At 48.3% G+C, this 27,405-nt stretch overlaps 7 protein-coding genes across 7 annotated transcripts; 5 read left to right on the top strand and 2 right to left on the bottom strand.

Annotated features, from left to right (window-relative positions):
* Positions 1 to 155: 155 nt before the first annotated feature.
* On the top strand, positions 156 to 1,910 carry ATNIH1004_006975 (uncharacterized protein; the record flags this gene model as incomplete). Its single annotated transcript, XM_033571602.1, has 2 exons — positions 156 to 305; positions 546 to 1,910. The coding sequence occupies 2 exons, from the start codon at positions 156 to 158 to the stop codon at positions 1,908 to 1,910; spliced, it is 1,515 nt and encodes a 504-aa protein (XP_033424917.1).
* A 368-nt stretch (positions 1,911 to 2,278) lies between these two features.
* ATNIH1004_006974 (uncharacterized protein) lies at positions 2,279 to 2,998 on the top strand (the record flags this gene model as incomplete). The annotated part of the gene is made up of 4 exons (XM_033571601.1): positions 2,279 to 2,321; positions 2,398 to 2,411; positions 2,530 to 2,703; positions 2,852 to 2,998. The coding sequence occupies 4 exons, from the start codon at positions 2,279 to 2,281 to the stop codon at positions 2,996 to 2,998; spliced, it is 378 nt and encodes a 125-aa protein (XP_033424916.1).
* Positions 2,999 to 3,354: 356 nt separating this feature from the next.
* Positions 3,355 to 7,658, bottom strand: ATNIH1004_006973 (C2 domain protein; the record flags this gene model as incomplete). The annotated part of the gene is made up of 5 exons (XM_033571600.1): positions 3,355 to 4,242; positions 4,304 to 4,891; positions 4,952 to 5,420; positions 5,478 to 5,663; positions 5,716 to 7,658. 5 exons carry the CDS (start codon positions 7,656 to 7,658, stop codon positions 3,355 to 3,357), a joined length of 4,074 nt encoding a protein of 1,357 aa, XP_033424915.1.
* An 805-nt stretch (positions 7,659 to 8,463) lies between these two features.
* On the bottom strand, positions 8,464 to 9,264 carry ATNIH1004_006972 (uncharacterized protein; the record flags this gene model as incomplete). Its single annotated transcript, XM_033571599.1, has 4 exons — positions 8,464 to 8,493; positions 8,599 to 8,910; positions 8,971 to 9,090; positions 9,169 to 9,264. 4 exons carry the CDS (start codon positions 9,262 to 9,264, stop codon positions 8,464 to 8,466), a joined length of 558 nt encoding a protein of 185 aa, XP_033424914.1.
* Positions 9,265 to 9,569: 305 nt separating this feature from the next.
* swr1 (putative SNF2 family helicase/ATPase (Swr1)) lies at positions 9,570 to 14,558 on the top strand (the record flags this gene model as incomplete). Its single annotated transcript, XM_033571598.1, has 1 exon — positions 9,570 to 14,558. The coding sequence occupies one exon, from the start codon at positions 9,570 to 9,572 to the stop codon at positions 14,556 to 14,558; it is 4,989 nt and encodes a 1,662-aa protein (XP_033424913.1).
* Positions 14,559 to 20,905: 6,347 nt separating this feature from the next.
* Positions 20,906 to 23,930, top strand: ATNIH1004_006970 (uncharacterized protein; the record flags this gene model as incomplete). The annotated part of the gene is made up of 3 exons (XM_033571597.1): positions 20,906 to 21,033; positions 21,095 to 21,809; positions 22,929 to 23,930. The coding sequence occupies 3 exons, from the start codon at positions 20,906 to 20,908 to the stop codon at positions 23,928 to 23,930; spliced, it is 1,845 nt and encodes a 614-aa protein (XP_033424912.1).
* Positions 23,931 to 25,851: 1,921 nt separating this feature from the next.
* On the top strand, positions 25,852 to 27,291 carry MEN-1 (Malic enzyme; the record flags this gene model as incomplete). The annotated part of the gene is made up of 9 exons (XM_033571596.1): positions 25,852 to 25,864; positions 25,933 to 25,979; positions 26,030 to 26,163; positions 26,208 to 26,343; positions 26,402 to 26,498; positions 26,556 to 26,795; positions 26,852 to 26,923; positions 27,021 to 27,070; positions 27,118 to 27,291. 9 exons carry the CDS (start codon positions 25,852 to 25,854, stop codon positions 27,289 to 27,291), a joined length of 963 nt encoding a protein of 320 aa, XP_033424911.1.
* Between the last annotated feature and the right edge of the window lie 114 nt (positions 27,292 to 27,405).

The following is a 27,405-nucleotide window of genomic DNA, read 5'->3' as shown; positions in this document are numbered from 1 at the left end:
ACGATCCGCCTTTTCTCTTTTCTCTTCTCTTCCCATACGTCTCCCTCTCCCTCTCCATGCCCTTCTACCTGTACTTCTGCTTTGTGCAGAAGTGCCTGGGAAGACCACCAGATGTGATATTGTCCTAATTTGTAACCCCTCTACCTGAAATAGTCATGTCACCTGCTGTTGTGGCTGCTGAAATGCACCACGAGCATCCACTGCACACCTTAGCTACAGCTTTTGAAGCTCTCCTGCTGACAACCCAGCATCTTCACTACAAAGAGAAAAGTCTCCAGCAAAGATTGGAATATGCCAGTACTGAGGTAAACTCTTCCCTCTCCTCCCTTCCTATCCTCCCTTCCCTTCGTTCCTTGCCTTCCTTTCTTCCCTTGCCTTCCTATTCTTTCCCTGTCTCAAATGATGAGAGAAACTTGATTAGCTCTAGATCAGGAGTCGCTTATAGCGGTAGTGACGGACAAGTCATGTATTATCTGATGGAGACTGCCCATTATTTTGTCTTGGCCACATGTTTTCAAGTTCTGCCTGCTAACATTTACCTTTAGTACTTGAAGCTAGCAGACCGACTTCCTAACGGACCGGATACCCATACCAAGATTGTCTCGGAGAAGATTCTCGGTCGGTATACCGAATATGATGGGTCTCAAAAAGCCCCCCTTAGCCCCCCGGCTGTAGTCCAAGCAATTGCAAAATCTGGAAACGTAGGAGATCAGGTTCTCTCTGCCATATCGGAGGGATTAGCTTGTTACCAGTCCATCGTACCTTCGCATGAAGGCGGACTATTACCCGAGCTCAATCCATGTCTTGTTGCCACTAGAGCTGGGGCACCTCGTCCCTTGGAAAGGGACTTTACTACGAAGGGTACGAGGGGCAGTTTACACTGTCCCTTTGCAAAACCTACCAATAAAACCTCCGCAAACGGAATGTCTACTGCGATCGAGAGTTCTCCCAAGCCTCCTAATGATACATGTGGGCATGAAGATTTAGACCCCATCAAGGCAGAACAGAAAGATAGACATTCTAGCCACCCACCCTCCGCACGGTCATCAACGGCTCAGTGCCCTATTTCAAGATGTCCAATTAGGTTTCTAGATCAACATAGTCCCGAAGAAGTTGCCGAATATGTCGAGAAGCACAAGCATGAGATACCTCGGAGCCATGCCGTCTGTGTGCAGCGGTACCAAAAGGACTCGCAGAGCATGCGGCAACTAGATGCAAAGTATGGTAATCTGATCAGTATGATACGGGGCTTATCCGTCAAGCACCAAGCGTTCTTGCCGAAAAATGGCAACAGCGATGCACGAACCTCCAGTTCGTCGGCTGAGCGGGTGGAGAAATGGGCGGAGGACGTTGGCTTCAAGTCGGATATGGAGCCGTCCATCAAGGAGGAAGAAGAGAGTGAGGAGGAAAGGAAGGGACACTTTGATCGCCCGTTGCGAGAAGTACGGGTCGGCGAATCCCCCAGCAGGCCCTGGGGAATCCCCGTCCCCTTTCCTCCCACACCATCTCGTCCCCACTCGCCGGCGGCTCCAGTTACGGCCTCTCTTCATCATCAGTCGGAGAAGCCTTTGAATAATGCTGTCATAGATGCCTCCTCCACTGCACCGCTTCACGGCCCGTCTCATGACATGCCGGACACGGAACTGAAAGCTGGATGTTGTCCTTTCGGCCATGGCGCTCCGCCCGTTGACCATGCGGCCCCAGAAACTGAGACCATTCGTAACCCGGATCGAATGGGCGAGGCCCCGGATACTAATGGGCAGGAGAATGGAGCTCACCCAGACCTCCAGCAACGCCCACGCAACACAAATGCCAGCATTTTTTTTAATGGACCTGTGTTTTTCGGATTTCCAGCGGAGCAGACGGCTGCTTTCCTCCAGCAGCTAGGTGGTACCCTTGGTCAAACGTAATAGATGACGCTGTACATATATAATAATGATGATCATGATGACGACGACAAGGACCATGGCTGTAAATCCTATTACTTAGATAGTTCGTTATTCAATTCTCTTCTGGTATTGTTATCTTTTGCATGGACACGGAAAAAGGTGACTCCACCGATGGGAGCAACCAATGGCGCCAGCGACTTTCCCGCGGGATAAGACAGCTGACTGCAATTCTATCGCGACTTGAAGAAGACAGTTCTGCCCCTCTACTCATGCTCCCACTCATCTCTCGCCTTTCCCTCCTCGCTCGTCTCCCATCGTCACTCCGTCCTCTCTCTCCCATCTTCATCTCCCGTATCCCTCGTCATTGTTTCTCATTCCATCCCATCACCATGTCTGGCATGACTCCCGTCACCGCCGCTGGCGCCTGTCCTCGTGAGTTAAACTGCCTTTGAATTCAGCCATTCTCCCTACTCCGACAACTAAGATGCTTACCAGTTCTCATTCATAGCTGCTGGTCCCTACGTAAGTCCACTACTTGGAAACCTCTCCATGGTTTCGTGCATCCTTCCATCTCTCACCACGACCTTCCCCACCATCCCCGCTTCTACTTACTGATCACCATTAATTTTGGTCCATATAGACCCAGGCGATCCGCGCAAACGGCCAGGTCTTCATCTCCGGCCAAATTCCCGCCGACGCCTCTGGGAACCTTGTCTCGGGTAACATTGGCGAATTGACCCAGGCTTGCTGCAATAACATCAAAGCTATTGTGGAAGCTGCTGGATCCAGCGTGAGCAAGATCGTCAAAGTGAATGTGGGTCGTCTCTATCTTTTTGTTTTTCTCTCTATTTTCCCTCCTTTGCTGTCACTCCTTTTCGACAATTGACTCCTTGCAGGAGTCTTGAGTTGAAGGAGGGTGAGGCTTCCAGGTACAGATTGCTGATAGGAATGATCTCTTCTAGGTCTTCCTAACTGATATGGCCAACTTCGCGGAAATGAATGCTACCTACGAAAAATTCTTCACCCATAAGCCTGCCCGTAGCTGTGTTGCTGTTGCTCAGCTACCCAAGGGTGTCCCAGTGGAGATTGAGTGCATTGCCTTGGAGTAAACACAAGGGGAGGAAAGTCTGTAGTCTGTCGTGGTTACCAGCTCCCTATTTATTGTCCAGCAAGTTGGAGTCTTCTGGATTCTCCTATGTAGCATGTACATAGGCATAGAGTCGATATTGGATTTCTGGGGTTGAATATTCATTGAGTAGCACTGTGGAATTCCTAGTTGAGACAGCCTAGTAGGAAAGAATAATCGTAACTTCACAGAAGCTGACCGCAATTGGGAATCATAATGCGAATACCGGATAGACAAACGATGCTCAAATGCAGCTTCACAAGGAAAAAAAGAGAAAAAAAAAAAAAAATAGTGAGTACCAAATGCAACAGCGAACATAAAGCCATCATGCCAGATTAATTATCGGCGTCCCAGAGTTCCGGTCATCCTCCCTCCCCCGGTCATCAAGCTTTGTTTAACGATGGCGTCGGCTGCCGCCGCTGCCGCGAGTCTTTCCTTTTGGCGGCTTCGGTCGCGCAAATATCCCGCTGCCTCGGGCCTCATGCGAAGGATACGCAATATCATATCGTCGTTTGGCTCTGCTTGAGCTTCGCGCCACTTCTCTTCCTTCATCTTCTTCATTGTGCCCAGGTTCCGAGAGAGCATGATACTCTTAGCTCGCCGGGCATTGGGAATTCCTAGAATACTGCCCGAACCAGCAGCCCCGATATGGGGCGCAGATGCTCGGTTTTTGTTTGCTTGTTGTCGGGAAATTGTTGCCGATGCCATCCGTTCGGACGTGCGAATGAGTGTGTCGGTGGGTTCGAAATAGAAGAAATTTAGGGTCTGAATCTCGTGGTATTTAGGTGACTTTAATATATCAATCGAAACGCCATGAGCTTCGCCAGTTTCGTCGTCAACCGCGTGGAAGAAATTCAAAAGAAGAACGAGCCAGCGTGAAACAATATCGACCTCCTGCATCGTAAGGGGCTTCTGATGCGACGGTTTATCTGACAGAGGAGGCACCAGTAAACTCTCAATGGTGTTGAGTACCTCCTTCCATAAGCGAGCCATGACCATTTTCATAGCTTCTGAGGTAAGGGTCTTGTTCATAAGTGCGAAATTATCGTTGAAATAGTCAAAAAGCGGAGTCAGCGCATTTTCAACGTCCGCATTTGATGGCGCTGCAGCCGTTGACTGAGCGCGATTTCGGTTCAGAAAATTGGAAACGGAGGAAATGCTTAGCCCCCGAGATAGTAAAGATTTCAGAGTTCGGCGCGACAGGCAATGACTGATGTATGCAGACAACTAGGAACGATTCTTCGTCAGTACCCCAACTATACTCAGCCAAGGTAGACGGGGGACTTACCTTTTCAGTGATCTTGCGAGTCATATCTCTCTCCGTGCGCTTCAGCGTGCGGAATGACTTGCCAAAGTAAAATTGGATATCATCACGCTCGCCCTCCATGCTAACCCGTAACAGGAGTCGACCTTGCGTGTCCAAATCAAGCCAATATTCCCTTGGCAGGAAATCACTAAAATGCACGGGATCCAGCTTAATGGAAGTTCGACCGACATAATCATGATCGCCTACTGCGTCCCAGTCCCAAATGGTCGCAATGATGTTTAATGGCCCTTGCGTTGTGATATCCACAGTGTCATCCCACCTTGGATTGAGATTGTTGTAAATGATGCGAGTCTTTGCAATACGCTTCTGATATTCATCCGCCAACACAACGTAGGGGTCACTACCCCCGTTCATATCGCAAGCCTTCAGATCTTCGGCTTCCACGACCTTTATTGTGAAAACATATGTCGTTGACCTGCGCATCTTTTGTTGGGTCGGTGGGGGCGCATGCTTTGCTATAACATCCGCACATCCGTCGACATTGATCTCACGCTCAAGCTTGTCAAATTTGGAGAGAGCATATTCAACATTGTTCAGCTTGACCAACGACTGCGTACGGTTAACTATGTTGCGACCAAAAGACAGGGACGCTTTCTTGAACGCTCTTACCTCGGGAAAGAATTGGAAGGGTTCAATCTTCTCTTTACTTGTCCATGCTTCTTTGGCGATTTGCATCCATTTCTCTTGGGTTGTTTGGTTCATGACGGCTTCTTGATCCGGAGAAAGCCGATCCATTTCTTTAGCAAACATTTGCTCTAGTGATTCGCAGTATCTGGAGAGACCTTTCCCAATAGATCTAGACAAAGCCGTCATGAACTTGGCGTACTGAAGGTCATCATCCCACTCAAGTTGTATCATCTGCTCCACAACCTGATTGAATGAGCGGAAAATGTCTATCACAGAGACACTATGTCGATGGTCCTCAGGGACTAGTTCCATCGAGTCCCCAGCTCGAACTGCAAATGAATCTTGTCTAGTGGCTTGTTCGACCCATTCCATGATCTTCTGGTCGGTCAAACGAATCCATCGCCACACGAATTCTTCCAGAAGGTCTTCCACGCGGAATGGGAACGGGCTCCTGGCGTAGAGTTAATAATTGAGCATGTCAGAACACTAGTGAAACAGCCACACATACTCGGGAAGCGCCTCTGTGAAAAGAGCACGTATAGATGTCAGTTGCTTGTAGAGATCGAATCCATCCTCCATCGCAATTTCCTCGCCCCTGGCTTTTTCCTGTTCAATTATCCTCACGACCATTTCGTGGGCGTCTTCAGCGAATATTGGTAGAACATTTGAGAGCAACGTCGTGTATGGATTTACCCTGAGCTTTCTTAGTTCAAAAGTCGAATGTTGCGGAGCTGGGAGAATCTTACCCCATAATTTCTGGGTTGTGTCTATACCGCTTGCGGATTCTTTGTGCAAGTTTCGAGATGGCATCGCAAAGCTGAATAACGTGGTTTAGTTCCCAGGCCTCTTGTTCCACCGGGACCTCTTGTCCTAGAAGATCTTGATACTTTTCTGTGGCCTTTTGTGCGAGCCCATCCTGAACATACGAGCGGAAGCGTTCGATATCTTCTAAGTCCTCTGTGTAGTTGGGATCATGCTGGATATGATTCTCTAGAACATACATTACTGGACCAATGGGACGGGGCTTGCCTTCGTAGCAGTCCATCATAACAACGTATAGTTCCCGCAGCAGAGCTTCATGCAGAGAGGAAAGTATCTGCTGCATTAAAAGAAGATCATGGATCGCCCACCTTTGTCTGTCAAAGACTACTGGAGCAATGAAACTGCTGCGCTTTTTGCCATCCGATGGAGGCTCCTTAACGAACGTAAACGCCGAATCAAGAGTGTCCAGGTCGATCTCATTATCAACAAACTTTGCTCTTGCAATATCCAAGAACAGGGCAACCCTGGAGAAATTTGGAATCCGCCAGCGCAGGCAAATCTCATTTAAGAGCTCGGATGATTGTTTAGAAAGCAGCTTCATTGACTGGACATCAGATGTAGTCTGTGCAGCTTCAATGTCACGATCTTTGAGGTCATGAGTTAACGTTTGGGCCAAGATATATCTGTACATGGAGCGCGGATCCGGTGGTATGTAAAGGTACGTGTCTGATTCGTCCGATTCATTATTATTCACATCCTCACTCAGCGACAACGAACTAAGATCAATGGGTTGGTCGAAAATATGTGATACGGGCCGGTCCGCGTTCGTTCTTGATAGATCCCCATGAGCTGCGTCGGCAATGCTGTCACCAGCGTTTGTGTTAAACCTTGGAAGGGCTCCAGGGGTGCTTTTGGTAATTTCGGGATTTGACTGCATAATAGCAAGCATCATTTGGGATAAATCCGGACCCTCGCTCTTCTTCCAAGTTTCATATGCTTCCTCATTCTCGAAGTCTTCCTTTGACAGCGTTTTCCGAGTATTGAGGCTCAGGTGAGCCTGATAAGCTTTCAGATCTTTAAGAGCTGCCTGTGCAGTCCACACCCCCCGGTGCTTATCGATGTCAGACTGAGCCTGGGCTGTACTCATGCCGAAAATCCTCGCCACATGTTGCACATGAGACATGTCTTTCACATCGTAGCTCAACGGAACGACCACTTCGACGGTTGATGGGCCGTTGGCTTCCACGAGATCCAGGTCCTGGGAAAGAAGCTTGTTCTCCAAGGCAGACAATCGATTTGACAGCTCAGGACGATCCCTGGCCCAGTCATTGTTCTTCAAGATAAGAGCAAACAGCCGGACGAACAGGGCTACATGTCTATCCACCATAAATTTCCAATGATCATCATCCGGGTCCTTGCCTTTGCTAAGTTCCTTGGTTGCATTCGAATAGAAAATAAGTACGAGATCTTCAGCACGTCGATCCTTCTCCATGCGCTTCTTGAACGACTGATCCTTCAAGGCGTTGAGAAACGCAGCAAACGTTCTCACGACCAGCGGGTCCTGGTATTCCTTCCTCTTTTCTTTCCTCGTCAGAATCCCCGTTAACCTTTTCTCAAGTTCAGATATAAACCCATGCGGGAACCTCGTGCTCTTGGAGTCTCGCACGAGAGAAAAATCGCTCATGAGGTCATGAAACGTTGACGCGCGCTTCGGCCGCTGCTGAGGGGCTGGCATAGTCTGAGCACGGCGTATACGAGGTTGAAGGAGATAGGAGAGGTAGGCTACCCGGAGGGCATAACTGTAAGCTGCAGCGGCGTTCACGGGGCGTCTGCGCGAGGCAGAGAGATTGCGCGAATGGCGGACCTCATTTTGGAGGCTGTTAATCCTTCGGTTAAAGCCTCGGGACTGATTAGATGCAGTCGACATGGAGTGGTTGCGTCTATCTATCTATCTAGATGTTGCGACGTTCGGGACGAGGGGAAGCGCCGTGACACCATGGATGGGCCGTTTGCGATCAAACGTCAGCCAGCCAGAGCTAGATGGAAATATATAGAAACTTAACGAGTTCCTCTTGGCCTGTGCAATCAAAAAAGAGGCGGGATATCTTTGTAGTAGGCGGCGGGTAGGGGGGTTGTTGGAATTACCCTGAAGAATGCTGGCTGTTTGCAGGCAAAGAAGGGGTCGGGTTGGTTGGTTACGGTGTCCACCTGGTTTTTGTTACCTGAAACACCACACAATAAGACGGTCGTTGTAGCTGCTGGGTCGCACCACAGTACCCCTGAACAAAATAAATAGTAATAAACAAAGATATCGATATTATCTCTGTCTATAATTAGAGGTTGAAGAGTAGAGTCTTGTGTGGTACGAGCTTTACTCCAGCCTAGGATGAACTTTGTCTGAGCCATTGTTTCGAGGAATGGATCTATTTATGTATCGCAAACCCACTAAATTAATCGATAATAGGCGTAAAGAAAGCATAGTTTTCGTCCTCTTCCCGACGACGCTTGATACCATACTGGACTGCGCCTCTACGGCTTATAATTGCATCCTTAAAGAGAACCATAGAATTAAAAGCCAAATACATCAAAAACCGCACCACTACTGCAAGACTGCAAAATCGGCTGACAAAGAGCAGCTTTCCCTTCCATTGAATCGACAATCAAACCTTTGATTGACGCCGAAAGAGCATACCGTACTGTATTTATTTACATTTACACAACGTGAATTCCGATCACCAAGTATCTTCCCCAGACTTGCGAGCCTGAAATATGATCATTTATTAGCCAAAATCCTGGACCAAAGGTAATTTGAGAAACTCTTATCCCTTTTCTTTACGCCCTAAGGGAGGGAAGAAGGATTAACGAACCGGAGCAGCATTAGGTCCTCCGAGCTCCTTCTCCAGACCATCTGGGAATGTCCGGGGAGCGCTGGGCTTGTCTGGATAGGAAAGACTCACAACACCACAGAGTCCCAAAAAAGTCGCAACAAAAACTCCGAGGTGGAAGAATCCCTTGCGAGCCGTAACGTGAGTATACTGTTCGGGGCTGAAGACACCGAGGATTTCGTTTTCTTCGTGAACCGGCTCTCCAAAGTTGCGCTTTTCTTGCTGGTCCCACCAACCGCCGTAAGGGTCTCTGAAGGCGCGTTTGACACGGGGAGGGTTCTCATAGTTGCCATTCTGCATAAGGAGATCAGACGGGAGCGATTGGTCAAGGGCAAAAAATTGAAGCCAACATACCTGCAAAGGATCATGGACTTCTGCAGCCGCAAGAATCCGGGCATGCGAGAAAAAGGCGCGGGGGACGGTATAACGGGCGGCAATGGGCAGGCGCCAGGTCAAGAGCTGCTGGGACAGCATCTATTTAACAGCCATTAGTACCTGAAAGCCACGTATTGGGAGCATATTTATCAGTCTTGAGAGAGATAAGGAACGGACCTTGCTGGTAGAAGAGATGCAAAGAGAAGGGAGGAAGCAATGGACCGGCGAAAAAAGGCTCAACACTGCGGGTGAAGTGAAGTGCAAAGCAATCATGATGGGACTCGGATTAGATAATTTCAGGCCTCAGGCAGCACGCCGTGCTGCTTACATACACCTCCACTTCCTCGTCACGGGTAGTCATGTTAGGAAAAAACCACCACTTCACGCAATCTCCTCATCTACCTGGTTTTTCCTTCATCAGTCGCGCTACAGAGCCGATAACTATGCCAAATATCTTGTGGCACTCTAACCCAGTTACCACTATATGTTGATGCCGCTTTTTCCCATTCCAACCGTGTCCTCGTTGGGAAAACTGGGGTCAGCTGTACAGAAGGCCCCTGTCTCCGTGGTTACAAGACATGCAAAACGGCAGCGCAGATGGCATTTCACACCAAAATGAACGCGTGACCCCCGAGCTCGAAGCAAACCCTCCTGCTCTCGCTGCGTCGGACCATGTCGTCGATTCTGGGTCCCGTGAATCGATCTCTTCTGAGACAAAGGAAGACGAAGCCGCCACTAACCATATCGACGAACCTCCATCAAAAAAGCGAAAGCTTGCGGATTCGGCTGCTTCTCGTCGGTCGAGTTCCCGTCAAGCGTCGCCCCCATGGAAGAAGCCCGGTGCTGATGGTCCGACATCCTTTATTCAAGATGGCAGGCGTAAGTCTTCCCGAGTCAACGCGGTGCCTGTTGAGCTGCGGCCTGCGTCCGAGAAAAGGCATACTCGGACGACTAGAAAGCAATCCATGGGCAAAAATGTCGCCTCTGGGATAAAAGGAGTCGCATCGTCACCGTTGTCGATGTCGGTCTCAGGTCCGGAGGTGAATGGAAGGTTTCTTGGTGGCAAGGCGACAAATGGTTCGCAAAGAAGCGTGAATCTAAGGGGTGCTTCTGTTCGTCGGCCGCGCGTTTCACAATCGCCGGTGCCAAAACAAGCTCGTACGCGTACAAGGTCTCAGAGCACTGGAACCTCAAACTCAGCTCGTCGACCCCCAGGTGTGGGACTCAACGGCTTTACTGCTGTCACGAGCGATCTAAATAAAGTTGAAGGACGACATGAAGGCGTCGAATATCATGAGGGGGGAGAAAGCTACCAACAGGCCCCCAGACTACGGATCAAGATCAAGAAGCCCTCGATCGGCATCCAACATCCGTCTCATGTTTTACCCCCCCGGAAGTATAGATCGTTTAGAGAGTGGCTTGACAGTAGAGACGTGGAGCTGCGAGATGATACTATTTTCACACGAGAGGAGGCGCATGAGGAGGCTCAGCGGAGGCACCGAATAGCAATAGCCGCAGAGCCTGGCGGTCCTTTGAGCTCTGACGTATGCTCTGCGTTTCTACCAGAGCAGCAGGAGGAGCCGTCGCAGCAGTATTCACATCAGGATCACCTAGTGGCTCATGCTCTGTATTTCAAAAAGCTCCTTGACCAGGAACATAGACGCCATCGTCACATGGCGAAACTGTTTGCTCAATGGTGCGCCGACGCGTGGAGGAAGCGGAACAAGGACCCCGAAGATATTATTCGAGAGCAGCAGGAGGAGATTCGGGGGAAACGCAAGCAGCTGGCTAAGGATCTTCAGAAGATGTTCGACCTAGTTCGGGCAGAGGTAGACAGGATGCGCCTAGCGCGTTGGGAAGAAGAACGAAAAGCTAAGGACCAGCAAGCGCTGGATCGCGCAATAAAGCAATCTACTATGCTTTTTGAAAAGAGACGTATGGAGATCCTCGGCGAGACTGGAAGCGATGGCCTCGAGTCCAGTGAAGATGAGATGGATACCGATGTTTCAACTGACGAGGAAGACCACGAAAGCAATATGTCCTCTACAGACTCCGAAAGTGATAGTGGGAACTACATCGATGACGATGAAGGCCTAACGGCCGAAGAACTCCGGCTGAAGTATGCCAACCTTCCGGATGCCAATGGTGTTGCAGACCGCGGGTCTTTGGCATCCGATGATATGGCTTCACCATGCGAGATCGACTCTGCCGCCGATGAAGTTCGATCTATATTGCCTTCGGATGTGCACCTGAAACAGGTGGAACTCGACGAAGTCGATCCTATGCTCATAGATGGCAGTGATGAGGCATCTACGGATATGGACGATGACATGGGCGAGACTGATGAAGATATGGCTTCTAGCAATGATGATTCTGGTAGGGAAGCCGATGATAGGCCAGGACTATTTGGATTTTTCTCTGCAAAGGATATAGCACCGAGTGGCGACTACTCCCATAATGACCCTGACGATGACGACGGTGTCTCTAACAGCCTCTGCGAAGGTGATCTGAAGTCAACTGCGGCTGATGACGATGAGGACGAAGAGTCGGAGTATCCGGATGAGGTTTCCCTTGTTCCTAATGGGCCTGCTAAACAAGACTCTCCCCCGCAAGATATGACCGAGCCTTCAACCATCCTTGACACGACTCCGGCCGGAGATGAGGTCTCAGAATTTGAGATGATCGACACCAGTGCCCAGGAAAGTCCGGCCGTCGTTAGCAATATGAACGAAATAAGCGACGATATCCTGCACGAGGAGGGATCACCCGAGGAACATGATCCTTATCAGAGTGGTGAACCTTCCAGTGAGGCATCTCCGGGCACGCTTGCTACGAAACCTTCCGAGCCCGAGTCTGTCTCATCATACGATGCTGCAGCGGAGAAGGCCCCCCATGCAAGCGAATCCCCAGCTCCTGTGTTAAAGACACCCATTCCCCATCTGCTCCGGGGAACCCTGCGAGAATACCAGCATTTTGGACTGGACTGGCTCGCTGGTCTCTATACGAACCACATTAATGGCATCCTAGCCGATGAAATGGGACTGGGGAAAACTATACAAACAATAGCCCTACTTGCACACCTGGCTGTAGAGCATGAAGTGTGGGGCCCGCACTTAGTCGTCGTTCCTACAAGTGTGATCCTCAACTGGGAAATGGAATTCAAAAAGTGGTGTCCTGGCTTCAAGATCATGACCTACTATGGCAACCAGGAGGAGCGCCGGCAGAAGCGCAAGGGCTGGATGGACGATACGAGTTGGAACGTTTTGATTACTTCATATCAGTTAGTCCTTCAGGATCAACAGGTTTTGAAAAGAAGGAACTGGCATTATATGGTCCTGGATGAGGCACACAATATCAAGAACTTCCGCTCCCAAAGATGGCAGGCACTTCTGACCTTCCGGACACGAGCGCGGCTTTTACTCACCGGCACTCCGCTCCAAAACAATCTAACAGAACTATGGTCCCTTTTATTTTTCCTAATGCCTTCTGATGGTGATGAGACCGGCATTGAAGGGTTTGCGGATTTGAGGAATTTCTCCGAATGGTTCCGGCGGCCAGTAGAGCAGATCTTGGAGCATGGCCGAGACACGATGGACGACGAGGCGAAGCAAGTGGTCACTAAGCTTCATACTGTTTTGCGCCCTTATATATTGCGCCGTCTTAAAGCAGATGTTGAAAAGCAAATGCCGGCAAAATACGAACACGTCGTGTATTGCCGGCTCTCCAAGCGGCAACGGTATCTGTACGATGGATTCATGTCCCGGGCTCAAACCAAGGAGACCCTGGCTTCGGGTAACTACTTATCCATCATCAACTGTTTAATGCAACTTCGTAAAGTTTGCAATCACCCCGATCTCTTCGAGACTCGGCCAATTTCTACCTCGTTCGCTATGCCGCGTTCCGTGGCCACGGAATTTGGGGTCCAGGAGATACTCGTGCGCCGGCGGTTGCTGTATGAACACCCGCTTGACAAACTGGATCTAGACTTTCTCAATCTGGTTCCAATTTCGCGAGAGGATATATCTCAAAGACTTGCGGATGATAGCACCAGACTCATGGCTTATGGGCCTTTCAACACACTCCGAGAGCGTCAATACCACCGGACCAACTGGCAGATGAGTTTTAACGGCTCAACACTGCAGTCTACACTAGAAGCGCTAGAGAATGACTGTAGAAAAAGAAGGATGGCCGAGCTAGAGAAGTGCTTATATTTTGAGTCGAAGCGGCATGGCCGTCGTCCTATATACGGAACAAGCCTTATTCAGATCCTTACCGCGGACACTAAGCAGCAACCTACTTCGAACGGTCCGTTACGAAAACGCTCCCTGGTAGACTGGCTGTCAAGCAGATCATCCGTCCTCGCCTCAATGATCCTGTCCATCGAGGAGCGGTCTCAAAATATGGATGGTTACGTGCAAAGATTTGCGTGTGTTACCCCCGCTGCGGTTGCCTCCGGAATCACCGAGGCAGCTTTGACTCCGATTGAGACGCGACACTTCACGAAAAAGGAGAGGTTACCTTCCTATGACCCGTTCCATGAAGCCCAGATGCGACTGTCTATCGCTTTTCCGGACAAGAGACTATTGCAGTATGATTGCGGCAAGTTACAAAGACTTGATAAATTGCTGCGAGATCTGAAGGCCGGCGGCCACCGGGCATTAATTTTCACTCAGATGACCAAGATGCTTGATATCTTGGAACAGTTTCTCAATATTCACGGGCACCGGTATCTTCGGTTAGATGGAACTACCAAAGTCGAACAGCGGCAGATTCTGACGGATCGGTTCAACAATGACAACCGTATCCTGGCTTTTATTTTGTCCAGCCGGTCTGGTGGGCTTGGCATCAATTTGACGGGTGCCGATACCGTGATTTTCTACGACCTGGACTGGAATCCAGCGATGGACAAGCAGTGCCAGGATCGTTGCCACCGTATCGGACAGACGCGTGACGTGCACATCTACCGGTTTGTCTCAGAATATACCATTGAATCGAATATTCTCCGTAAGGCGAACCAGAAGAGGATGCTGGATGATGTTGTCATCCAAGAGGGTGAATTCACGACAGACTACTTCACCAAGCTTGACGTCCGCGATATGATCAGCCCTGAAGAAGCCCTGGAAGGTCAGGATGAGGCCAGTGCAGCCATGGACCGTGTGCTCGAAAATCGGGTCTCCGGTAGTTCTCGAGTCTTTGAACAGGCTGAAGACAAAGAGGATATTGATGCGGCTAAGAATGCACAAAAGGAATTGGAGCATGCGGATGATGGAGACTTTGAGGACCGGAGTGTCTCGCAAAGCACGCCTGCCCAGACCCAGGCAGGGACGCCAATTGCTACGTGCACCGACGAAGGAGGAACACCTGGATCACAGGTCGTCGCTACGGCACCGAGTGTGCATGATGTAGAGGAACTCGATGCAGAGCCCCAGCCGAGTCATATCGATGACTACCTTCTACGATTCATGGAATGGAACATGAAAAACGAACCGCTTGTTCTACCAGGAGAAAGGAGCAAGAAAAAGTCTAAGAAGGGCAAGGAGCACCGGCTTCACAAGAGGCGTCGCTAATTGGATGATGGACCCAATGTCCAGTGTATTTATATTCGTATTTCATTCTTCTTCTATTTTATTTATCGTTTGTGCGTGTGTACTGCTTGGCTCCTTTTTCTTTTCTAATATTCATCGGGCATGTTTGGAGTTGGAAAGGTGTCTTATCTATATAAGGGAAGAAAAAATATTTCCATTCCATGTAGAAGACCTTTTTGGTGGTATGACCTTCTTGCTTTGTCTAAACTTACACGGCTTAATGGACTAATCGAGAGAAGGTTGTATGAGAGAGCATGTCTAAGTAATTTGGCTGGTCTTTCTCCATTTATCTATTCAGTTCCCAGATTGGCCGATGCTGGAAGAGAATCTCTTCCTTTTTTTTAAAAAAAAAAAAATTTATTATTAATCTCATTTTTCCCCTTATTTCTCCTTCTCTTTCTATTTTTGTATCCGACTATAGATCGTATTAATACCTTATTATTCACCCTTGACTAGATATCGAAGTACTAGTGCAGGATTGCACTCAAAAATGCATGGCAGTTAATGCCATCTTTGGGTAGGTAGTTCACATGGAAATCTGAAACGTAAAAGGGGGGCGCATGGTTTTGCGACCCAGTTGCTCTGCCATTGACAGGAACCGCTGGAGCATATAATGCAGGATGAAAGAACTAACGACTCCGCATATGCAGCCTAACCCAACTGATTGAGGTCTAGATCCTGGGGGTACACGACCTACGTACCTCCACATGGTTGGCTGTGTCATTAACACTCCATCCAGGAGAGTATTCCCTTTGTAGAAGGCCAGAAACGGTTAACTTCAACTATAAAGCTCCTGTTTGAAACATACCCACTTAAAAGGTATGTACTATATAGATAGACTATCTCAATCAGGCAGGAGGCAACGGCAGCTCTCGGAAGGAAATACGATTCTTTCGCATCGCCATCTGTCACGACAAAAAGGAAGGGGGATCCCGAAGACCTGGATTGAAACTCATATCGCCTGGAAACTCTGTCTTGGCTTCCTGGTTGCGATGGCAATGATGATGGTGGTGATGGCAAGAAGTCAACCGAAATGGGAAGGCAAAAAATAGCCGAAAGCCCTAAGGAACCTAATAGTATGAGGTACTATATTATTCATTCGTGTAACTTCAGCCCAACCATGTGCGTGCGCCTCTATTAAGGTTAAACCCCGAACCGAGGAAGCAGTTGGAGTCGGAACTGCGCAACTCTCAGCACGATACAGACGGAACACAACGGCCACCTCCAAAAGCCACGAGTCTGTCCATTGATCAAACCATGGAATGAGTGTCATATTACCCACCGATCGGCACCAGAGACAGGAAGAGGGCTGGACTGGGACTGGAGAAACATGGAGGATGGGGTCCTCAATCCTTGGATAATCATTTTCCCTCGTGGACAAGCGACACACGAGAGATAACCACACTCCGAAACAAGCCATGTCATTCCATCCAAGAAAAGGAAAAACCGTCAGTTGTTTACTCGGATGGAACTCAAAAAAGAGTCCCAACATATCGGAGGACCGTACAGACCCGGAGAATTCTGGACCGTGAGCTTGACCTTCTTCTAAGTTGGGAGAGGGGAACGTACATTACTTGTTTGGGCAATGATTTCCCATATATGCTTTCATCTTGAAAGGAGTTCGTGCCGGTATCTGGTCTAGCGTGCACACGAGGGCCGTTAGAGAACTTCCTGGATGGGCAATGGACAAATGACTGGCTGCTGCTGATTTGGAGAGATGCTTGAGCGAGGAGACCCTATGATCTGCGTCGTGGATCCGTGTTTCGGCCGGAGAGGATTAGCGTAGACGTGGGAGTTGGAGGATGGAGGAAGATGGAGGAGTAGGCACAATGGGCATGCCATGCCGTCATCTCTCTCTCTGAGTTGTTCCTATTCATGAAACCGCCAGAGAAGAACCGGCTCGGAGATCCTTCCATCATGGACAAGGTCACGGGACCGCTTCGGCCAGGAGAGGGGTAGGCCTCAGTTCAGTTCTATTTTGTTCGCCGTCGATGAGGCAACGTTGGCTCATCGGGTTCTAGTCTCTCTTTTGCCTTCGCTTCCCCCTGGATTTAGACTTCAGCCATGAAACGCCCACGTGGACGCCAAAGTTCGCTGATATTCGCCCGTTGGGACTCGGGACAGATCACCGCCTGTCCAAGGATTCAAGGAGGATCTCGGGCACTCTGACACGATGATCCAAGGCATGGCAAAAAAGTCAATTCTTGGGTTAACGGTCGAATTGGGTTCACTGGTCGCATACGGCGTACTGCCGACAACTGCACGGCTAGTCGTCTAAGCAGGTTGCAATGGCAGCAACCATTTAGGTGGTTGATCTCTCGCATGAACCCCACACCTCCGTTATCATCCACCTCGAACATGCGAAAGATGCCAGCATGCAATTAACATCCTATAGCCGTAAGATCTACGGAGTAGGTATGGCGAAACTACGTCCCTGATGACTTCCTGCCAGTTTGTATGCATCTGTGTGCATACGCAGCAATGGCCTTTCACATCATCGCTACATAGTTCCATCTGCAGTGTCGAAAGTGAAGGCAACAAAAGCTTACATTTACTCTGTGTAGGTGTCCGCATCAACAATAGGGTCATAGTTGACTAATTATCTTGACTATTATCGGCAGAACGCTTTCGACTGGAATGGATGTTGAACTCAGTAGTTCCTACTCCGTACATATCCAATGGTTCACCTTAACCTCCACTTCAGCCGGCCTGGAAGTGTATTCTGATGAAGATCGGCTATGGAATGACTAGGGTATTTCTATCTACGGTTGGTCGATTGCCCTATACACTTGCATGAAGATGATGAGATGGCTCCGCTACCTTAGTCTGCAGACCCCCCGATTAGGCGGTTGTTTGGTTAGGATGTTCCATGGGTCAAACCTGCTGTTGTATCTCTTGTCCATGAAGAGTGCAAAAGGGGGTTTATGGCCCATAGCCCTTGCTGCCCTTGGGACATGTCTTAAGAATCACTCCAACATACGCACTGGGGTAGTGGCAAACTATTAGTAGATTACGAAGCAAGAGACTTATAAAACGTAGCCGAGTGAAAATTAAAAAAGAAAAAGAAAAAAAGAGAGAGAAAAGAAAAGATCATTACAGTTTCTATCAAACCGAGACAGCATCGTACCGTTGTAATCTGTAGATGGATAGGCCAGTAGACACGGAGTGGATGGATGGACAGTGCGCTGATGGTGGAGGGAAGAGGACTCGCATGGTTCGATCCAGTGGCTCATCGTAGTCGGTTGATGATGATAGGCTCTGGATAACTGATAGTCGTTGCCCACCTTGATCCTGGAGGCCGAGACTATTGAGAAGTGAGGACCTTCGGGAAGATCGCCAGTTAGGGGTCCCACACTGGCCAGAGATCTTCTCTACTAGTACTCCGTACATACTATTGTACAGCACAGCCAGATAAATGATGCCCCCCAGACAGACCGAGATCGTCCAGGCGATTTGCAAGGCTCCACTGAAAGACAGCTAGTGAGATCCTTTCCCTGGGAGCGAGGAGGATTCAATCCATGCACTGAGCACTCGGTCTGAATCGGACTGTCTCATTGTTCACTCCACTCCTGTCAAGACTAGATGATCTAGCTAGCACACTATTCCCCTTTGTCTCCTGGCTCCTGGCAGCGTTGTCGATAGTGCGGTTGGTGAATGAATCAGATCACGGAATCCCTTCCCTCCCATCATACTAAAGACTTCAGCATAACTTTATGTTCCTGGTGCAATAATGCTTTTGAGGGAGAGGGGGGGTTCCTTTGCAGTACCCTGGATATGAGAAATCCTCCCTGCCCTGTCCGGCTCTGCCCTACCATTGAATGGTTCCGATGGAATGGAGGATTTCCGATCTCGGGGGGATACAAGTGAGCCCACTATTGAGGGAGGGCTGAATCACCTGATCTGCTTGTGTGTAGATCCCCATGACAATCGAAGTCAATTAGATTAACGAAAAGAGGAATGATGACCGTTCCTCTAAGGGGTTTTTTTTTTTTTTTTGGAACGTGGGAAAAGAGCGAGGACTGGGAGTATGATTGGCCTGCGGTGTCTGCAGCGAAGATCCATTAAACATACTCGCACCACGAGATTCATGCCATGGGTGTTGCCACGGACTAGGACGGAGTGTGCAAACACTTTGTCCGTACTCCGTCCCAGACATACTCAGTAAAGTCAAATTGCCACCTCCTAACATACTGCCTCGCTACCTAATAACTGTCTCTCCATTTTCCAGGCGGCATGATGATTAGCTAATTGACCATATTCAGTGCTATTGTAGTAGTATTAAGTCATTCCCCAACATCAAACAAGCTAGGGATAAGATCCCAGCAATGAAAATTGCTGGGCGTCTTTATCAGAGTTTTGCCCGTCGATAAGCCCGTTAGAATGTTTCTTTTTGAAACCTTGAAACCCTGAAACATGGTACCGAGAGGTTATGCAGGTGACAAAGTACCTGAGGTAGTTAGGTACTCACGTAGTTACTAGGTACTTATGCACCTACTCAGGGTGGTGGCTTACCTACATCGGGATCAATCAATTAATTATTTCCCCCCATTATGATCGCGGCTAAAATGTAGTACGTGCCACTTATGTACACTACTAGATATAACATGGCTCTAATGTAGGAACATCTTTCCCAGACTGCCCCCATGCAGTCGGCTGTCCTTAGCGTGGGCAGTACTTGACCCATACTCGGTACTCCGTCGAGCCAACTAGGCAGGTCAGTAGGGAAGTACAGCACATTAGGTAGAGACGGGTATAGAGGACAGCCGCTAGGATCATCTCTGGATCCGTTGCCTCCAATCCCCATACTTGTCTCCAATCAGAAGAGTCTGTGCCAAGCGCCTAAAATGGGTTAGTCTCGCCTAGGTACCACCCAGAAAGGTATCCTGTGCGGCACGAAGTTACTGGACCAACATTTACCTTGGGATGGGGATCACCCCTTAGTGCCTCTGAAAGTGGTCTAGCAGGTCAGGTCTGGATCAAGAGGGGCGGAATGAATTATCAGTATCATTATCATTATTATTATTTTTAGCCTCCGTTCTCGGCTCCGAGGATCCAGTATGAAATACTTCGTCTATATGGAGTACATCGTTGGGAACCGAGCTAGTACCATGGGTGGAGTTCAATGCCATAAACCAGAAGCGAAGAAACGGGTTTTGATTCTTTCTTTCTTTTTTTTAAAAAAAAAAAAAATTGTTCTGGGCTCAAGAGAACAAGAGGCAAGATAGAGTGAGGGGAGTGGAAGTGTTTATTTTGATGGGGAAAATAACATGATAGATAATGTATAGATAGGTAAAACAAAACTATTAACAGGGTGACAATTAGACAATCCAATCAAAATATTCTCCTACAGATTGACAGACAGGTTAACAGAAACAGTGAATGAACTAACACAAAAAAGCACTGTCATAACAGTTGACACATCAATATTGACAGCAATGATTGTTAGGTTTGTTAGAATCTCCATCAACTAAGTTAAAAGGTGCGTCGGTTAGTCAGCCAAAGAGAGTTTGCTATCTCTTCTCACTCACTCTCTCTCTCTCGGCTCTCTCCAACTCCTCGACCTTGGGTAGCTTTCCCAAAGTTCCACTTGGGTTTCATATTCCTAGAGTTTTCTGAAAAAAAAAAAAAAAAAAGGAAGGATCGACGGGAAACTAACCCATGGCCCAAAGTTCGACACCGTGGGAGACGAAAGTGATGCGCCTGGATTTTCGTGAATGACAGGACCCGAGACAATGGACGTGCCACCAGCAGCTAAACCATAGAAATCCACTTGGTTCAAAGTCCATGTGCCAATCATCAACAATGCCGTTCCTTGGGCATCATCGTGCTGGTCGATCTCCCATCCCCCGGAAGAACTGCTCAGTCGCCTGCTGAGTGGACACGGCCTGCTCTCATCGTTACCCACTTCTCCTCATCGCGTGCTGCTGGACCCGGATGTATGTACTTCTTGGGTAGATAGTAAATCCCTAGTACTAACTAGGAAACCTTCTACCAACTCTCTCCTATTAGATAGAGAACTACGGAGAACTGTTATTTCTACTACTTATATCGAGGTAGATCCCCCCGATCTGCTCCCTTCGTAGACTAGCCTCCGGTTGTGGTATCTCATCAGTTCGCACATTTCATCCTCTGCTTTCTTCCATCTGTTATAATCATTCATTGCTTTGCCTCAGTCCGTCCCGCTGCCTGTCGAGCGTTCTATCCTTTGGAAGTTTCCTTCCACTCAGCTTATTACTTTATCTCATTACCTTCTATATCCTTTTTTTTTTTTTTTTTCTTTTTTTTTTTTTAGGAACGCCTCTCGTAACGAGGGAAGTCAGTACAAGGAAATGAAGAATTCAATTCCATCGGATGTGTGGGAGAGGAAGAAGGCCTTGATTGCGAAGCTATACAAAGACGAGGAATGGCCTCTCAAGCAAGTTATTAAGAAGATCCGCTCAGATGATTTCAACCCCAGGTGAGATTGTCTGAAACAAAAGATGACCTATCTAGAGACACTAACTGATGCACTGATGCAGCGAAACGCAGCTGCGGAGTAGACTAAAGAAGTGGCGCGTCACTAAACCATCCCGCCAAACGCGCAAGAAGTCCCATGATGATCAACAATACACCTCGGGAGACGACGGCAGCTCATCATCAAAGGGTAAATCCTCTGTATCGCCCAGGACAAAACTGCGTCCTGTGCAGCAGTCAAATGCGACAGACTTGCCCCAGTCTGAGTGGTACCTTCACAACGGGCCCTATGCACGCCACGACGTGCCCCCTCCAATGTCCTTCGACGGTCGATCTTCTACAGCCTCTCCAGCAGTAGGTGTTATTCCCGGATCAAATGCCTATGAACCTCTGGTAGATGGCGTGTTGCTCGATTCGACCACGATAGCATCTCCTTTTTCCGAACCATCATATAATGTCACCACTGACCCATGCCTGCAAACCCCTGTTTCGACATCGTCGCCTATTCAGTGGTCCAACTCTCAGTGGTACTCTATGGGTTTAGAAAATGGGACTCAACATGCGCCCATGCCCTTCTTTACCACCGCACCTCTAAGTCCCCCCATCGACCACGCATTACAAATGATGCCACATCATTCACATGGGGGTTACCCACCTCAGTCACCGCGGTCCGCCAGTTACCCTCACCAGCGGATGCCTCACTACCCTGAGGATATGAAATCGTGGCAACGGGCTGCTTCTGCCTCATATATTCTCGATGCCGCTGGCGGTCATCCGAAAGTGGGTCAAAAGGGGAGACAACGTACCCCTCTAGAAGGAAAGACGCCGCTGCCACCCAAGGCATCCAGCCAACCTCCAGTCGGATTGATGACCCCGCCATCTCCTTTCTTCAATGGGCAACATCCTGCTATGTGTTCGCCTATGTATCATTATCCGGGTCCAGAGCCGCTTGTACACAAGTCAGCTAGCCTTGACTTCTAGGAACTGGCATCGCGCATATTTTCTCTTTTGATCATCTATATAACCTAATTTGTATTTCTTGTACCTATTTAAATATTTTCTTCAGTTTCTGTATCCTCCTGTTTTCTTTTCTTTTCTTTTCTTTTCTTTTCTTTCTTTTTTTGTCTCTTCTTTTTTTTTCCCCTCCTCTTTTGACCCTTCGGAATTCTTTCCCATTCCTCATCTATAATGGCTATTTCGACATCCCAACAAGAAAACGGGTTGGTATGGGTTCGTTTCTTTTGTGCATATTCTATGATAAAGACTTGGAATTCTGGCGTCCTGGAGAGGCTTGAAGAGGTTGTTGGTACCGAATTAGGACTTGTGTACTATTTTACTTGATATCCATATTGGCAACAGAGATGGAGTTAAAGGCTTTTAACGCTTGTATTCTGACTCTTAAATGGATGCGTGTACCCGGATATGTTTTACGGAGTATTTATGGACTGAGTGTTCATTTCTTCAACTGCCTTACAGATAATATACAAATCATATATACGTACCATTACGATTATTTCTGGCAGCATCCATTGTTTGACTAGCAATTGGGGTTTCCGTAGGAAGTCCTATTTCTCTACCCGACAAGGAACCGAGGTTCATCCAAAGGCGCGGGGAAAGCTACCTTCTGGCCCTCCTGGTAGTAGTCTTCTTTCAGCAACTCAACTCAATAGGGCATGACAACTTCAGTTCCAGTCACCTGTATAAACAATTCTAAGATCTGCTGATTCAATTCCATCCACTTGACAGTATTAACTACCGCCCATCTCCACTATTTAATCATTCATTATGAGGGCTATCCAGGTGAAAGAGTATGTCAAAGTAGGTGCTCATCTAGGTCAACCCCCTATTTCCTGCCAAATGCCTACAACTGTTTTTCTAACTAAAATTGCTCCTGACCAGGGACCTTTGGATCTCCAAGTCAGCAGTCTTCCCGCCCTCACCCCTTCTTCCAACGAATACTTAATCGAAATCCACTCCGCGGGAACCAACTTCTTCGACCTCCTTCAAATCCAAGGCAAATACCAACATCAGCCACCTCTGCCGTGGATTGGGGGAGCTGAATTCGCAGGAAAAGTGCTGGCCGTTCCAACATCCAAGACACCCCCACGTTTCAAACGCGGCGACCGCGTCTTCGGAGCCACTCAAGGCGCATATGCCACCCACGTCCTAGCCGCGGAGCACACCCTGCTCCCGGTACCAAACGGATGGAGCTTTGAAGACGCGGCCGGTCTCTTCGTCACGGCGCCTACCTCCTACGGTGGCCTGGTGCATCGCGCAAATGTTCAACCTGGCGATTGGGTTCTGGTCCACGCCGCTGCTGGCGGTGTCGGGTTGGCCGCGGTGCAGATTGCCAAGGCCAAGGGTGCGATGGTGGTTGCGACCGCCAGTACGGAGCGCAAAAGACATATTGCGCGCGAGTTTGGAGCAGACTATATCATTGACTACCGGAACAAGGGCTGGCCAGAGGAAGTGAAAAAGCTATGTGCCCAGCATCGGACAGGGAATGGGAAAGTCGGCGTCGACATTGTGTACGACCCCGTGGGATTGATCGATGCCAGTCTAAAATGCGTGGCGTGGAATGCGCGGCTCCTAGTTATCGGTTTTGCGGCGGGTAAGATCGAGAAGGTGGCGCTGAATCGCGTGCTATTGAAGAACGTAAGTATTGTTGGGCTGCATTGGGGTCAGTATGCCAAGTTCGAGAAGGAAACGGTGGGCCCAGTGTGGAAGGGGATCTTCGATCTAGTTGCCCAGGGGAAATTTAGAGGCACCGCATTCAAGGATGAGAGCTTCGTTGGGTTAGAAAGTGTGCCTAGAGCATTGCAGGCCCTTGGAGGCCGGGAGACATGGGGTAAGGTGGTCGTGAAGGTCGTTGACGATGAAGCTGGAAAGAGCAAGCTGTAGGTAGAACGTCTTTTTTGATTTGAATCTATATAAGACTATGCAATAGACGAAACATAGAATGTATTCAAAGAAGGAATGTAGGTGCGCAAGGAGTCATGCTCTCGTATAGAAAAAAAGAGCAAGCATGAACTATGAAGGTCCTGAGAAATTCCTCTAGCAACTTGATATCATTACCAGGAACTCGAGATGAATCCCTACAAACCAGCTCCAGTAAGGCACAGCCACAAGACGTGGCATGTGAAAACTGTCCTTCAAACGAAGGGTCCGTGATGAATGTCTGACGGCCGATTCTATCCATTGGATACAATCGAGAACAAACTAGGACAGCTGGGTTGTGCAGTTGCAAATGAAGAAAGTAAAGAAGTCGACCGCGTTCCAAATAGGAACCAAGGCATACGGAGTTCAGCCATCATTTTATCTGAGGCCTTTTAATCAATGGGAATGGAAGTCATTTCTTCTCGTGGGTCTATGACCGTTATGTGAAAAAAAGCAAAGGGTGAAAGAGGGCACATGTCTAAGTGTGTATAAAAAGCCTGCGGACTCGTCCAAAGTAGACGATGCTTGAGAACAGACATGCTGCATTGATTTGTTGGGATGAAAATCTAGGCCAACTTTGGTGCCTCGCTTATTGTTGCCTTAGTCATCCCACTAAGTATCATGTGACCTATCAATACTTGGAGTGCTGGATTGGAATGTTGTTGTTGACTAAGCTACATACATGGCTTGTTAACCCTTTTTGGTGGTCACTATCGGATTATAGATAATCCGGGCCGGAGTTCAGGTCCAGGATGTATCACGCTCACGATAGTCAGGCTCTTTGACGTCATCGTTTCTGTGTGTGTATCAGCAGCATAAAACCATAAAGATCGTTATTTTTTTTTTTAAGAAAAAAGAAAGAAAGAAAAAGTGGGATTGGAGAGATAGCAGAAAACTCACTAAAGCTTGACACTATATGACGACCCACGTTTAAATCACTTCAAGGTTCCCTAAATAGGACCTGATACACGAAACCGGATCTCAATGAGTACGTCATTGCTGTCAATTCACGGCATTCTGCTTCCAGGTTAAGATTGTTCTCACTCGAGGCATTAGGCAAATCGAGATACGAAATAGTATTGGGAGAGTTGAAACCCCTCCTAGTCCTTCTATTAGTGCCCAATAGCTCTTGTCTGGTGAAGTCAAATTGATATCTATACCACTGCTTACATATCTGTCATATAGTATTCTCTGTACATATGTGTACTTCAACGAAATTACTGAGCTTCGGGGATTTTCCACGCGTTATGTCTGGGCCTTTAGAGTGCCTCTATGAGGTGGCGTTTCTACCACCTGCTCTCAGCGGTTGATTCATTTGTTAATGATCAAATATACCGGCAGGGTAAAGCCCTCATCGCATCACGTCAATTCAATAAATGTTCGTCATTTACGCAGGAAGAACGGAAGAAGTTTAAACTGCATGGTTTGTTGCCTCCAAGCATCAGACATTAGATGGGAAGGTTCAGCGGGCGCATCTGTAGTATAGCAGCCGGCCAGATGATCTGGCAAAAAACACATTCATGGCGAGTATGAAGGCACAAAATGACGTGTCATACTACAGAGCAAGTACTACATATGGATTGTATTAAATATGAGATAATTTCCTGATAATTTTGGACAGCTACCACAAACCCATATACGGGAGATGTTTAGTGTGAACATACACCCCAACAGAGGATGATGCGACCAACAATTACTCAAGCTTATTCAGAAAACCAGAAGGTTGCTTCCTCAATATCAATAACCAGGACAGGATCGAAGAGTGTCTGTCCAACTTTGGTCCCAGTGAGGATATTGACTGTATTGTAGTCAGTGATGGGGAAGAGGTACTTTTAATCATCATTGAAGACCCTAGCATTGCTTTTCTAACTCCCCCCACATCCAGATGCAGAGCATTGGTGACCAAGAGTGGGCGCTATACTGATTTCCGTTGCGAAGCTAATTCTCTCGGCTCTATGTGGTGGAGTTCACCCTTCGAGGCAGCTGCCTGTGGTCTTAGACTGTGGGACCGATGTATGTCGCGGGAAAGAGTGTTTAATATTATCCGACTAACGTGCTGGCAGAACAAAAGCTTACTCAATGACGAGCTTTATCTCGGTCTTCGACAGCAGCGCGTTAGAGGTAAGGAATACGATGATTTTGTGGACAATTTTGTCACAACAGCCAGAAAGATGTTCCCAAGGGCATACATCCATTTGTATGTGTATTTATATCGAATCGGACGAGCTGATAACTACCCAGCGAGGATGTTGGCCTTCACAATGCTAGTAGACTCCTGGATAAATTCCGCCCATATGTCCCCTGTTTCAACGACGATATTCAAGAGACAGGGTGTGTGACCCTGGCTGCATTGATGGCGGCCTTTCATTTCATGTCAGTAATATCAAATTGAAGGATGTGCGTGTCACCGGTGATCTTCGGTTCTGGTTCAGCAGGGGTTGGGTATTGCTGAACAAATCTCCGATGCTATTGTGATCGAAACCGGACAGTCAAAGTCGGATGCCCCGAAACATATATGGTACAGCTTCTCAGGTGATTGTATAGTTCTCTCTGGTCCATCATGACTAACATTGTTTGGAATTATTCTAGGTGTCTGGAAAAGCCGGAGCTTTGCTCAAATCTCTGGGAGATCAGCTTACACCAGCCCAAGCTCCGTTTGCACGAATGATGACCAGTGGCCCCAATGGAGGGTCTTGGATCTATTTTCTGTGGTGAAAGAAGTGAAGCCACATGTCTTGATCGGGACGTCCACCAAACCCAGGGCGTTTACAGAGGAGATCATTCGAGAGTTGGGCAAGCATGTCGAACGACTGATCTCTTTTCCACTCAGTAACCCTACCCGGCTGCATGAAGCTTGTCCAGAAGATCTTAACCGTTGGGCGCAGGGTATAAAGCCTGGATAGCTACCGGGAGTCCACTTCCTGCCGTTGAACGCAACGGTGAAAAATATGAGGTTGGTAAGTGGCATAATCCCTAGTTAGTTCTAATACCAGCATGCTAGTAATTGCTACGTTCTTACCTCTCCGCTAACCCATACCTCTGTGAATGATATAGCCGAGTGCAACAATTCAACTTGCTTCCCTGACATCGGCCTTGGGGCTGTTGTATGCTGAGCGCGCACTGTTTCGAACAATATGGTGTGGTGGTCAAGGCGCTGACGGCTCCGTCGCCCGCACTTCAAAATCCAAACCTGCCTCTCCTACCTGGTGTTGAGGATGTACGAGAGACAAGAGTGGCGATTGTTAAAGCAGTTATTCAAACCGCGGTTCAGGAAGTAGAAGCTCAAGAGCAGACCATTCCCACAGATGACGCAGACTTGGAGTAGATTCGTGTACAGATGTGGGAGTCCGTCTATGGCCCCTGATCAGAGCCAAGCAAAAATGATGAATGAATGCTTCGATGATCGACCAACCGTTTCTCATCCGATACATTTTGACTC

This window comes from Aspergillus tanneri, assembly GCF_003426965.1.
Source record: "Aspergillus tanneri strain NIH1004 chromosome Unknown AapTan_7_pilon_pilon_pilon, whole genome shotgun sequence".
Lineage (NCBI taxonomy): Eukaryota > Fungi > Ascomycota > Eurotiomycetes > Eurotiales > Aspergillaceae > Aspergillus > Aspergillus tanneri.
The sequence above is the reverse complement of the archived record's forward strand: the minus strand, read 5'-3'. Positions and strand labels throughout refer to the sequence as shown.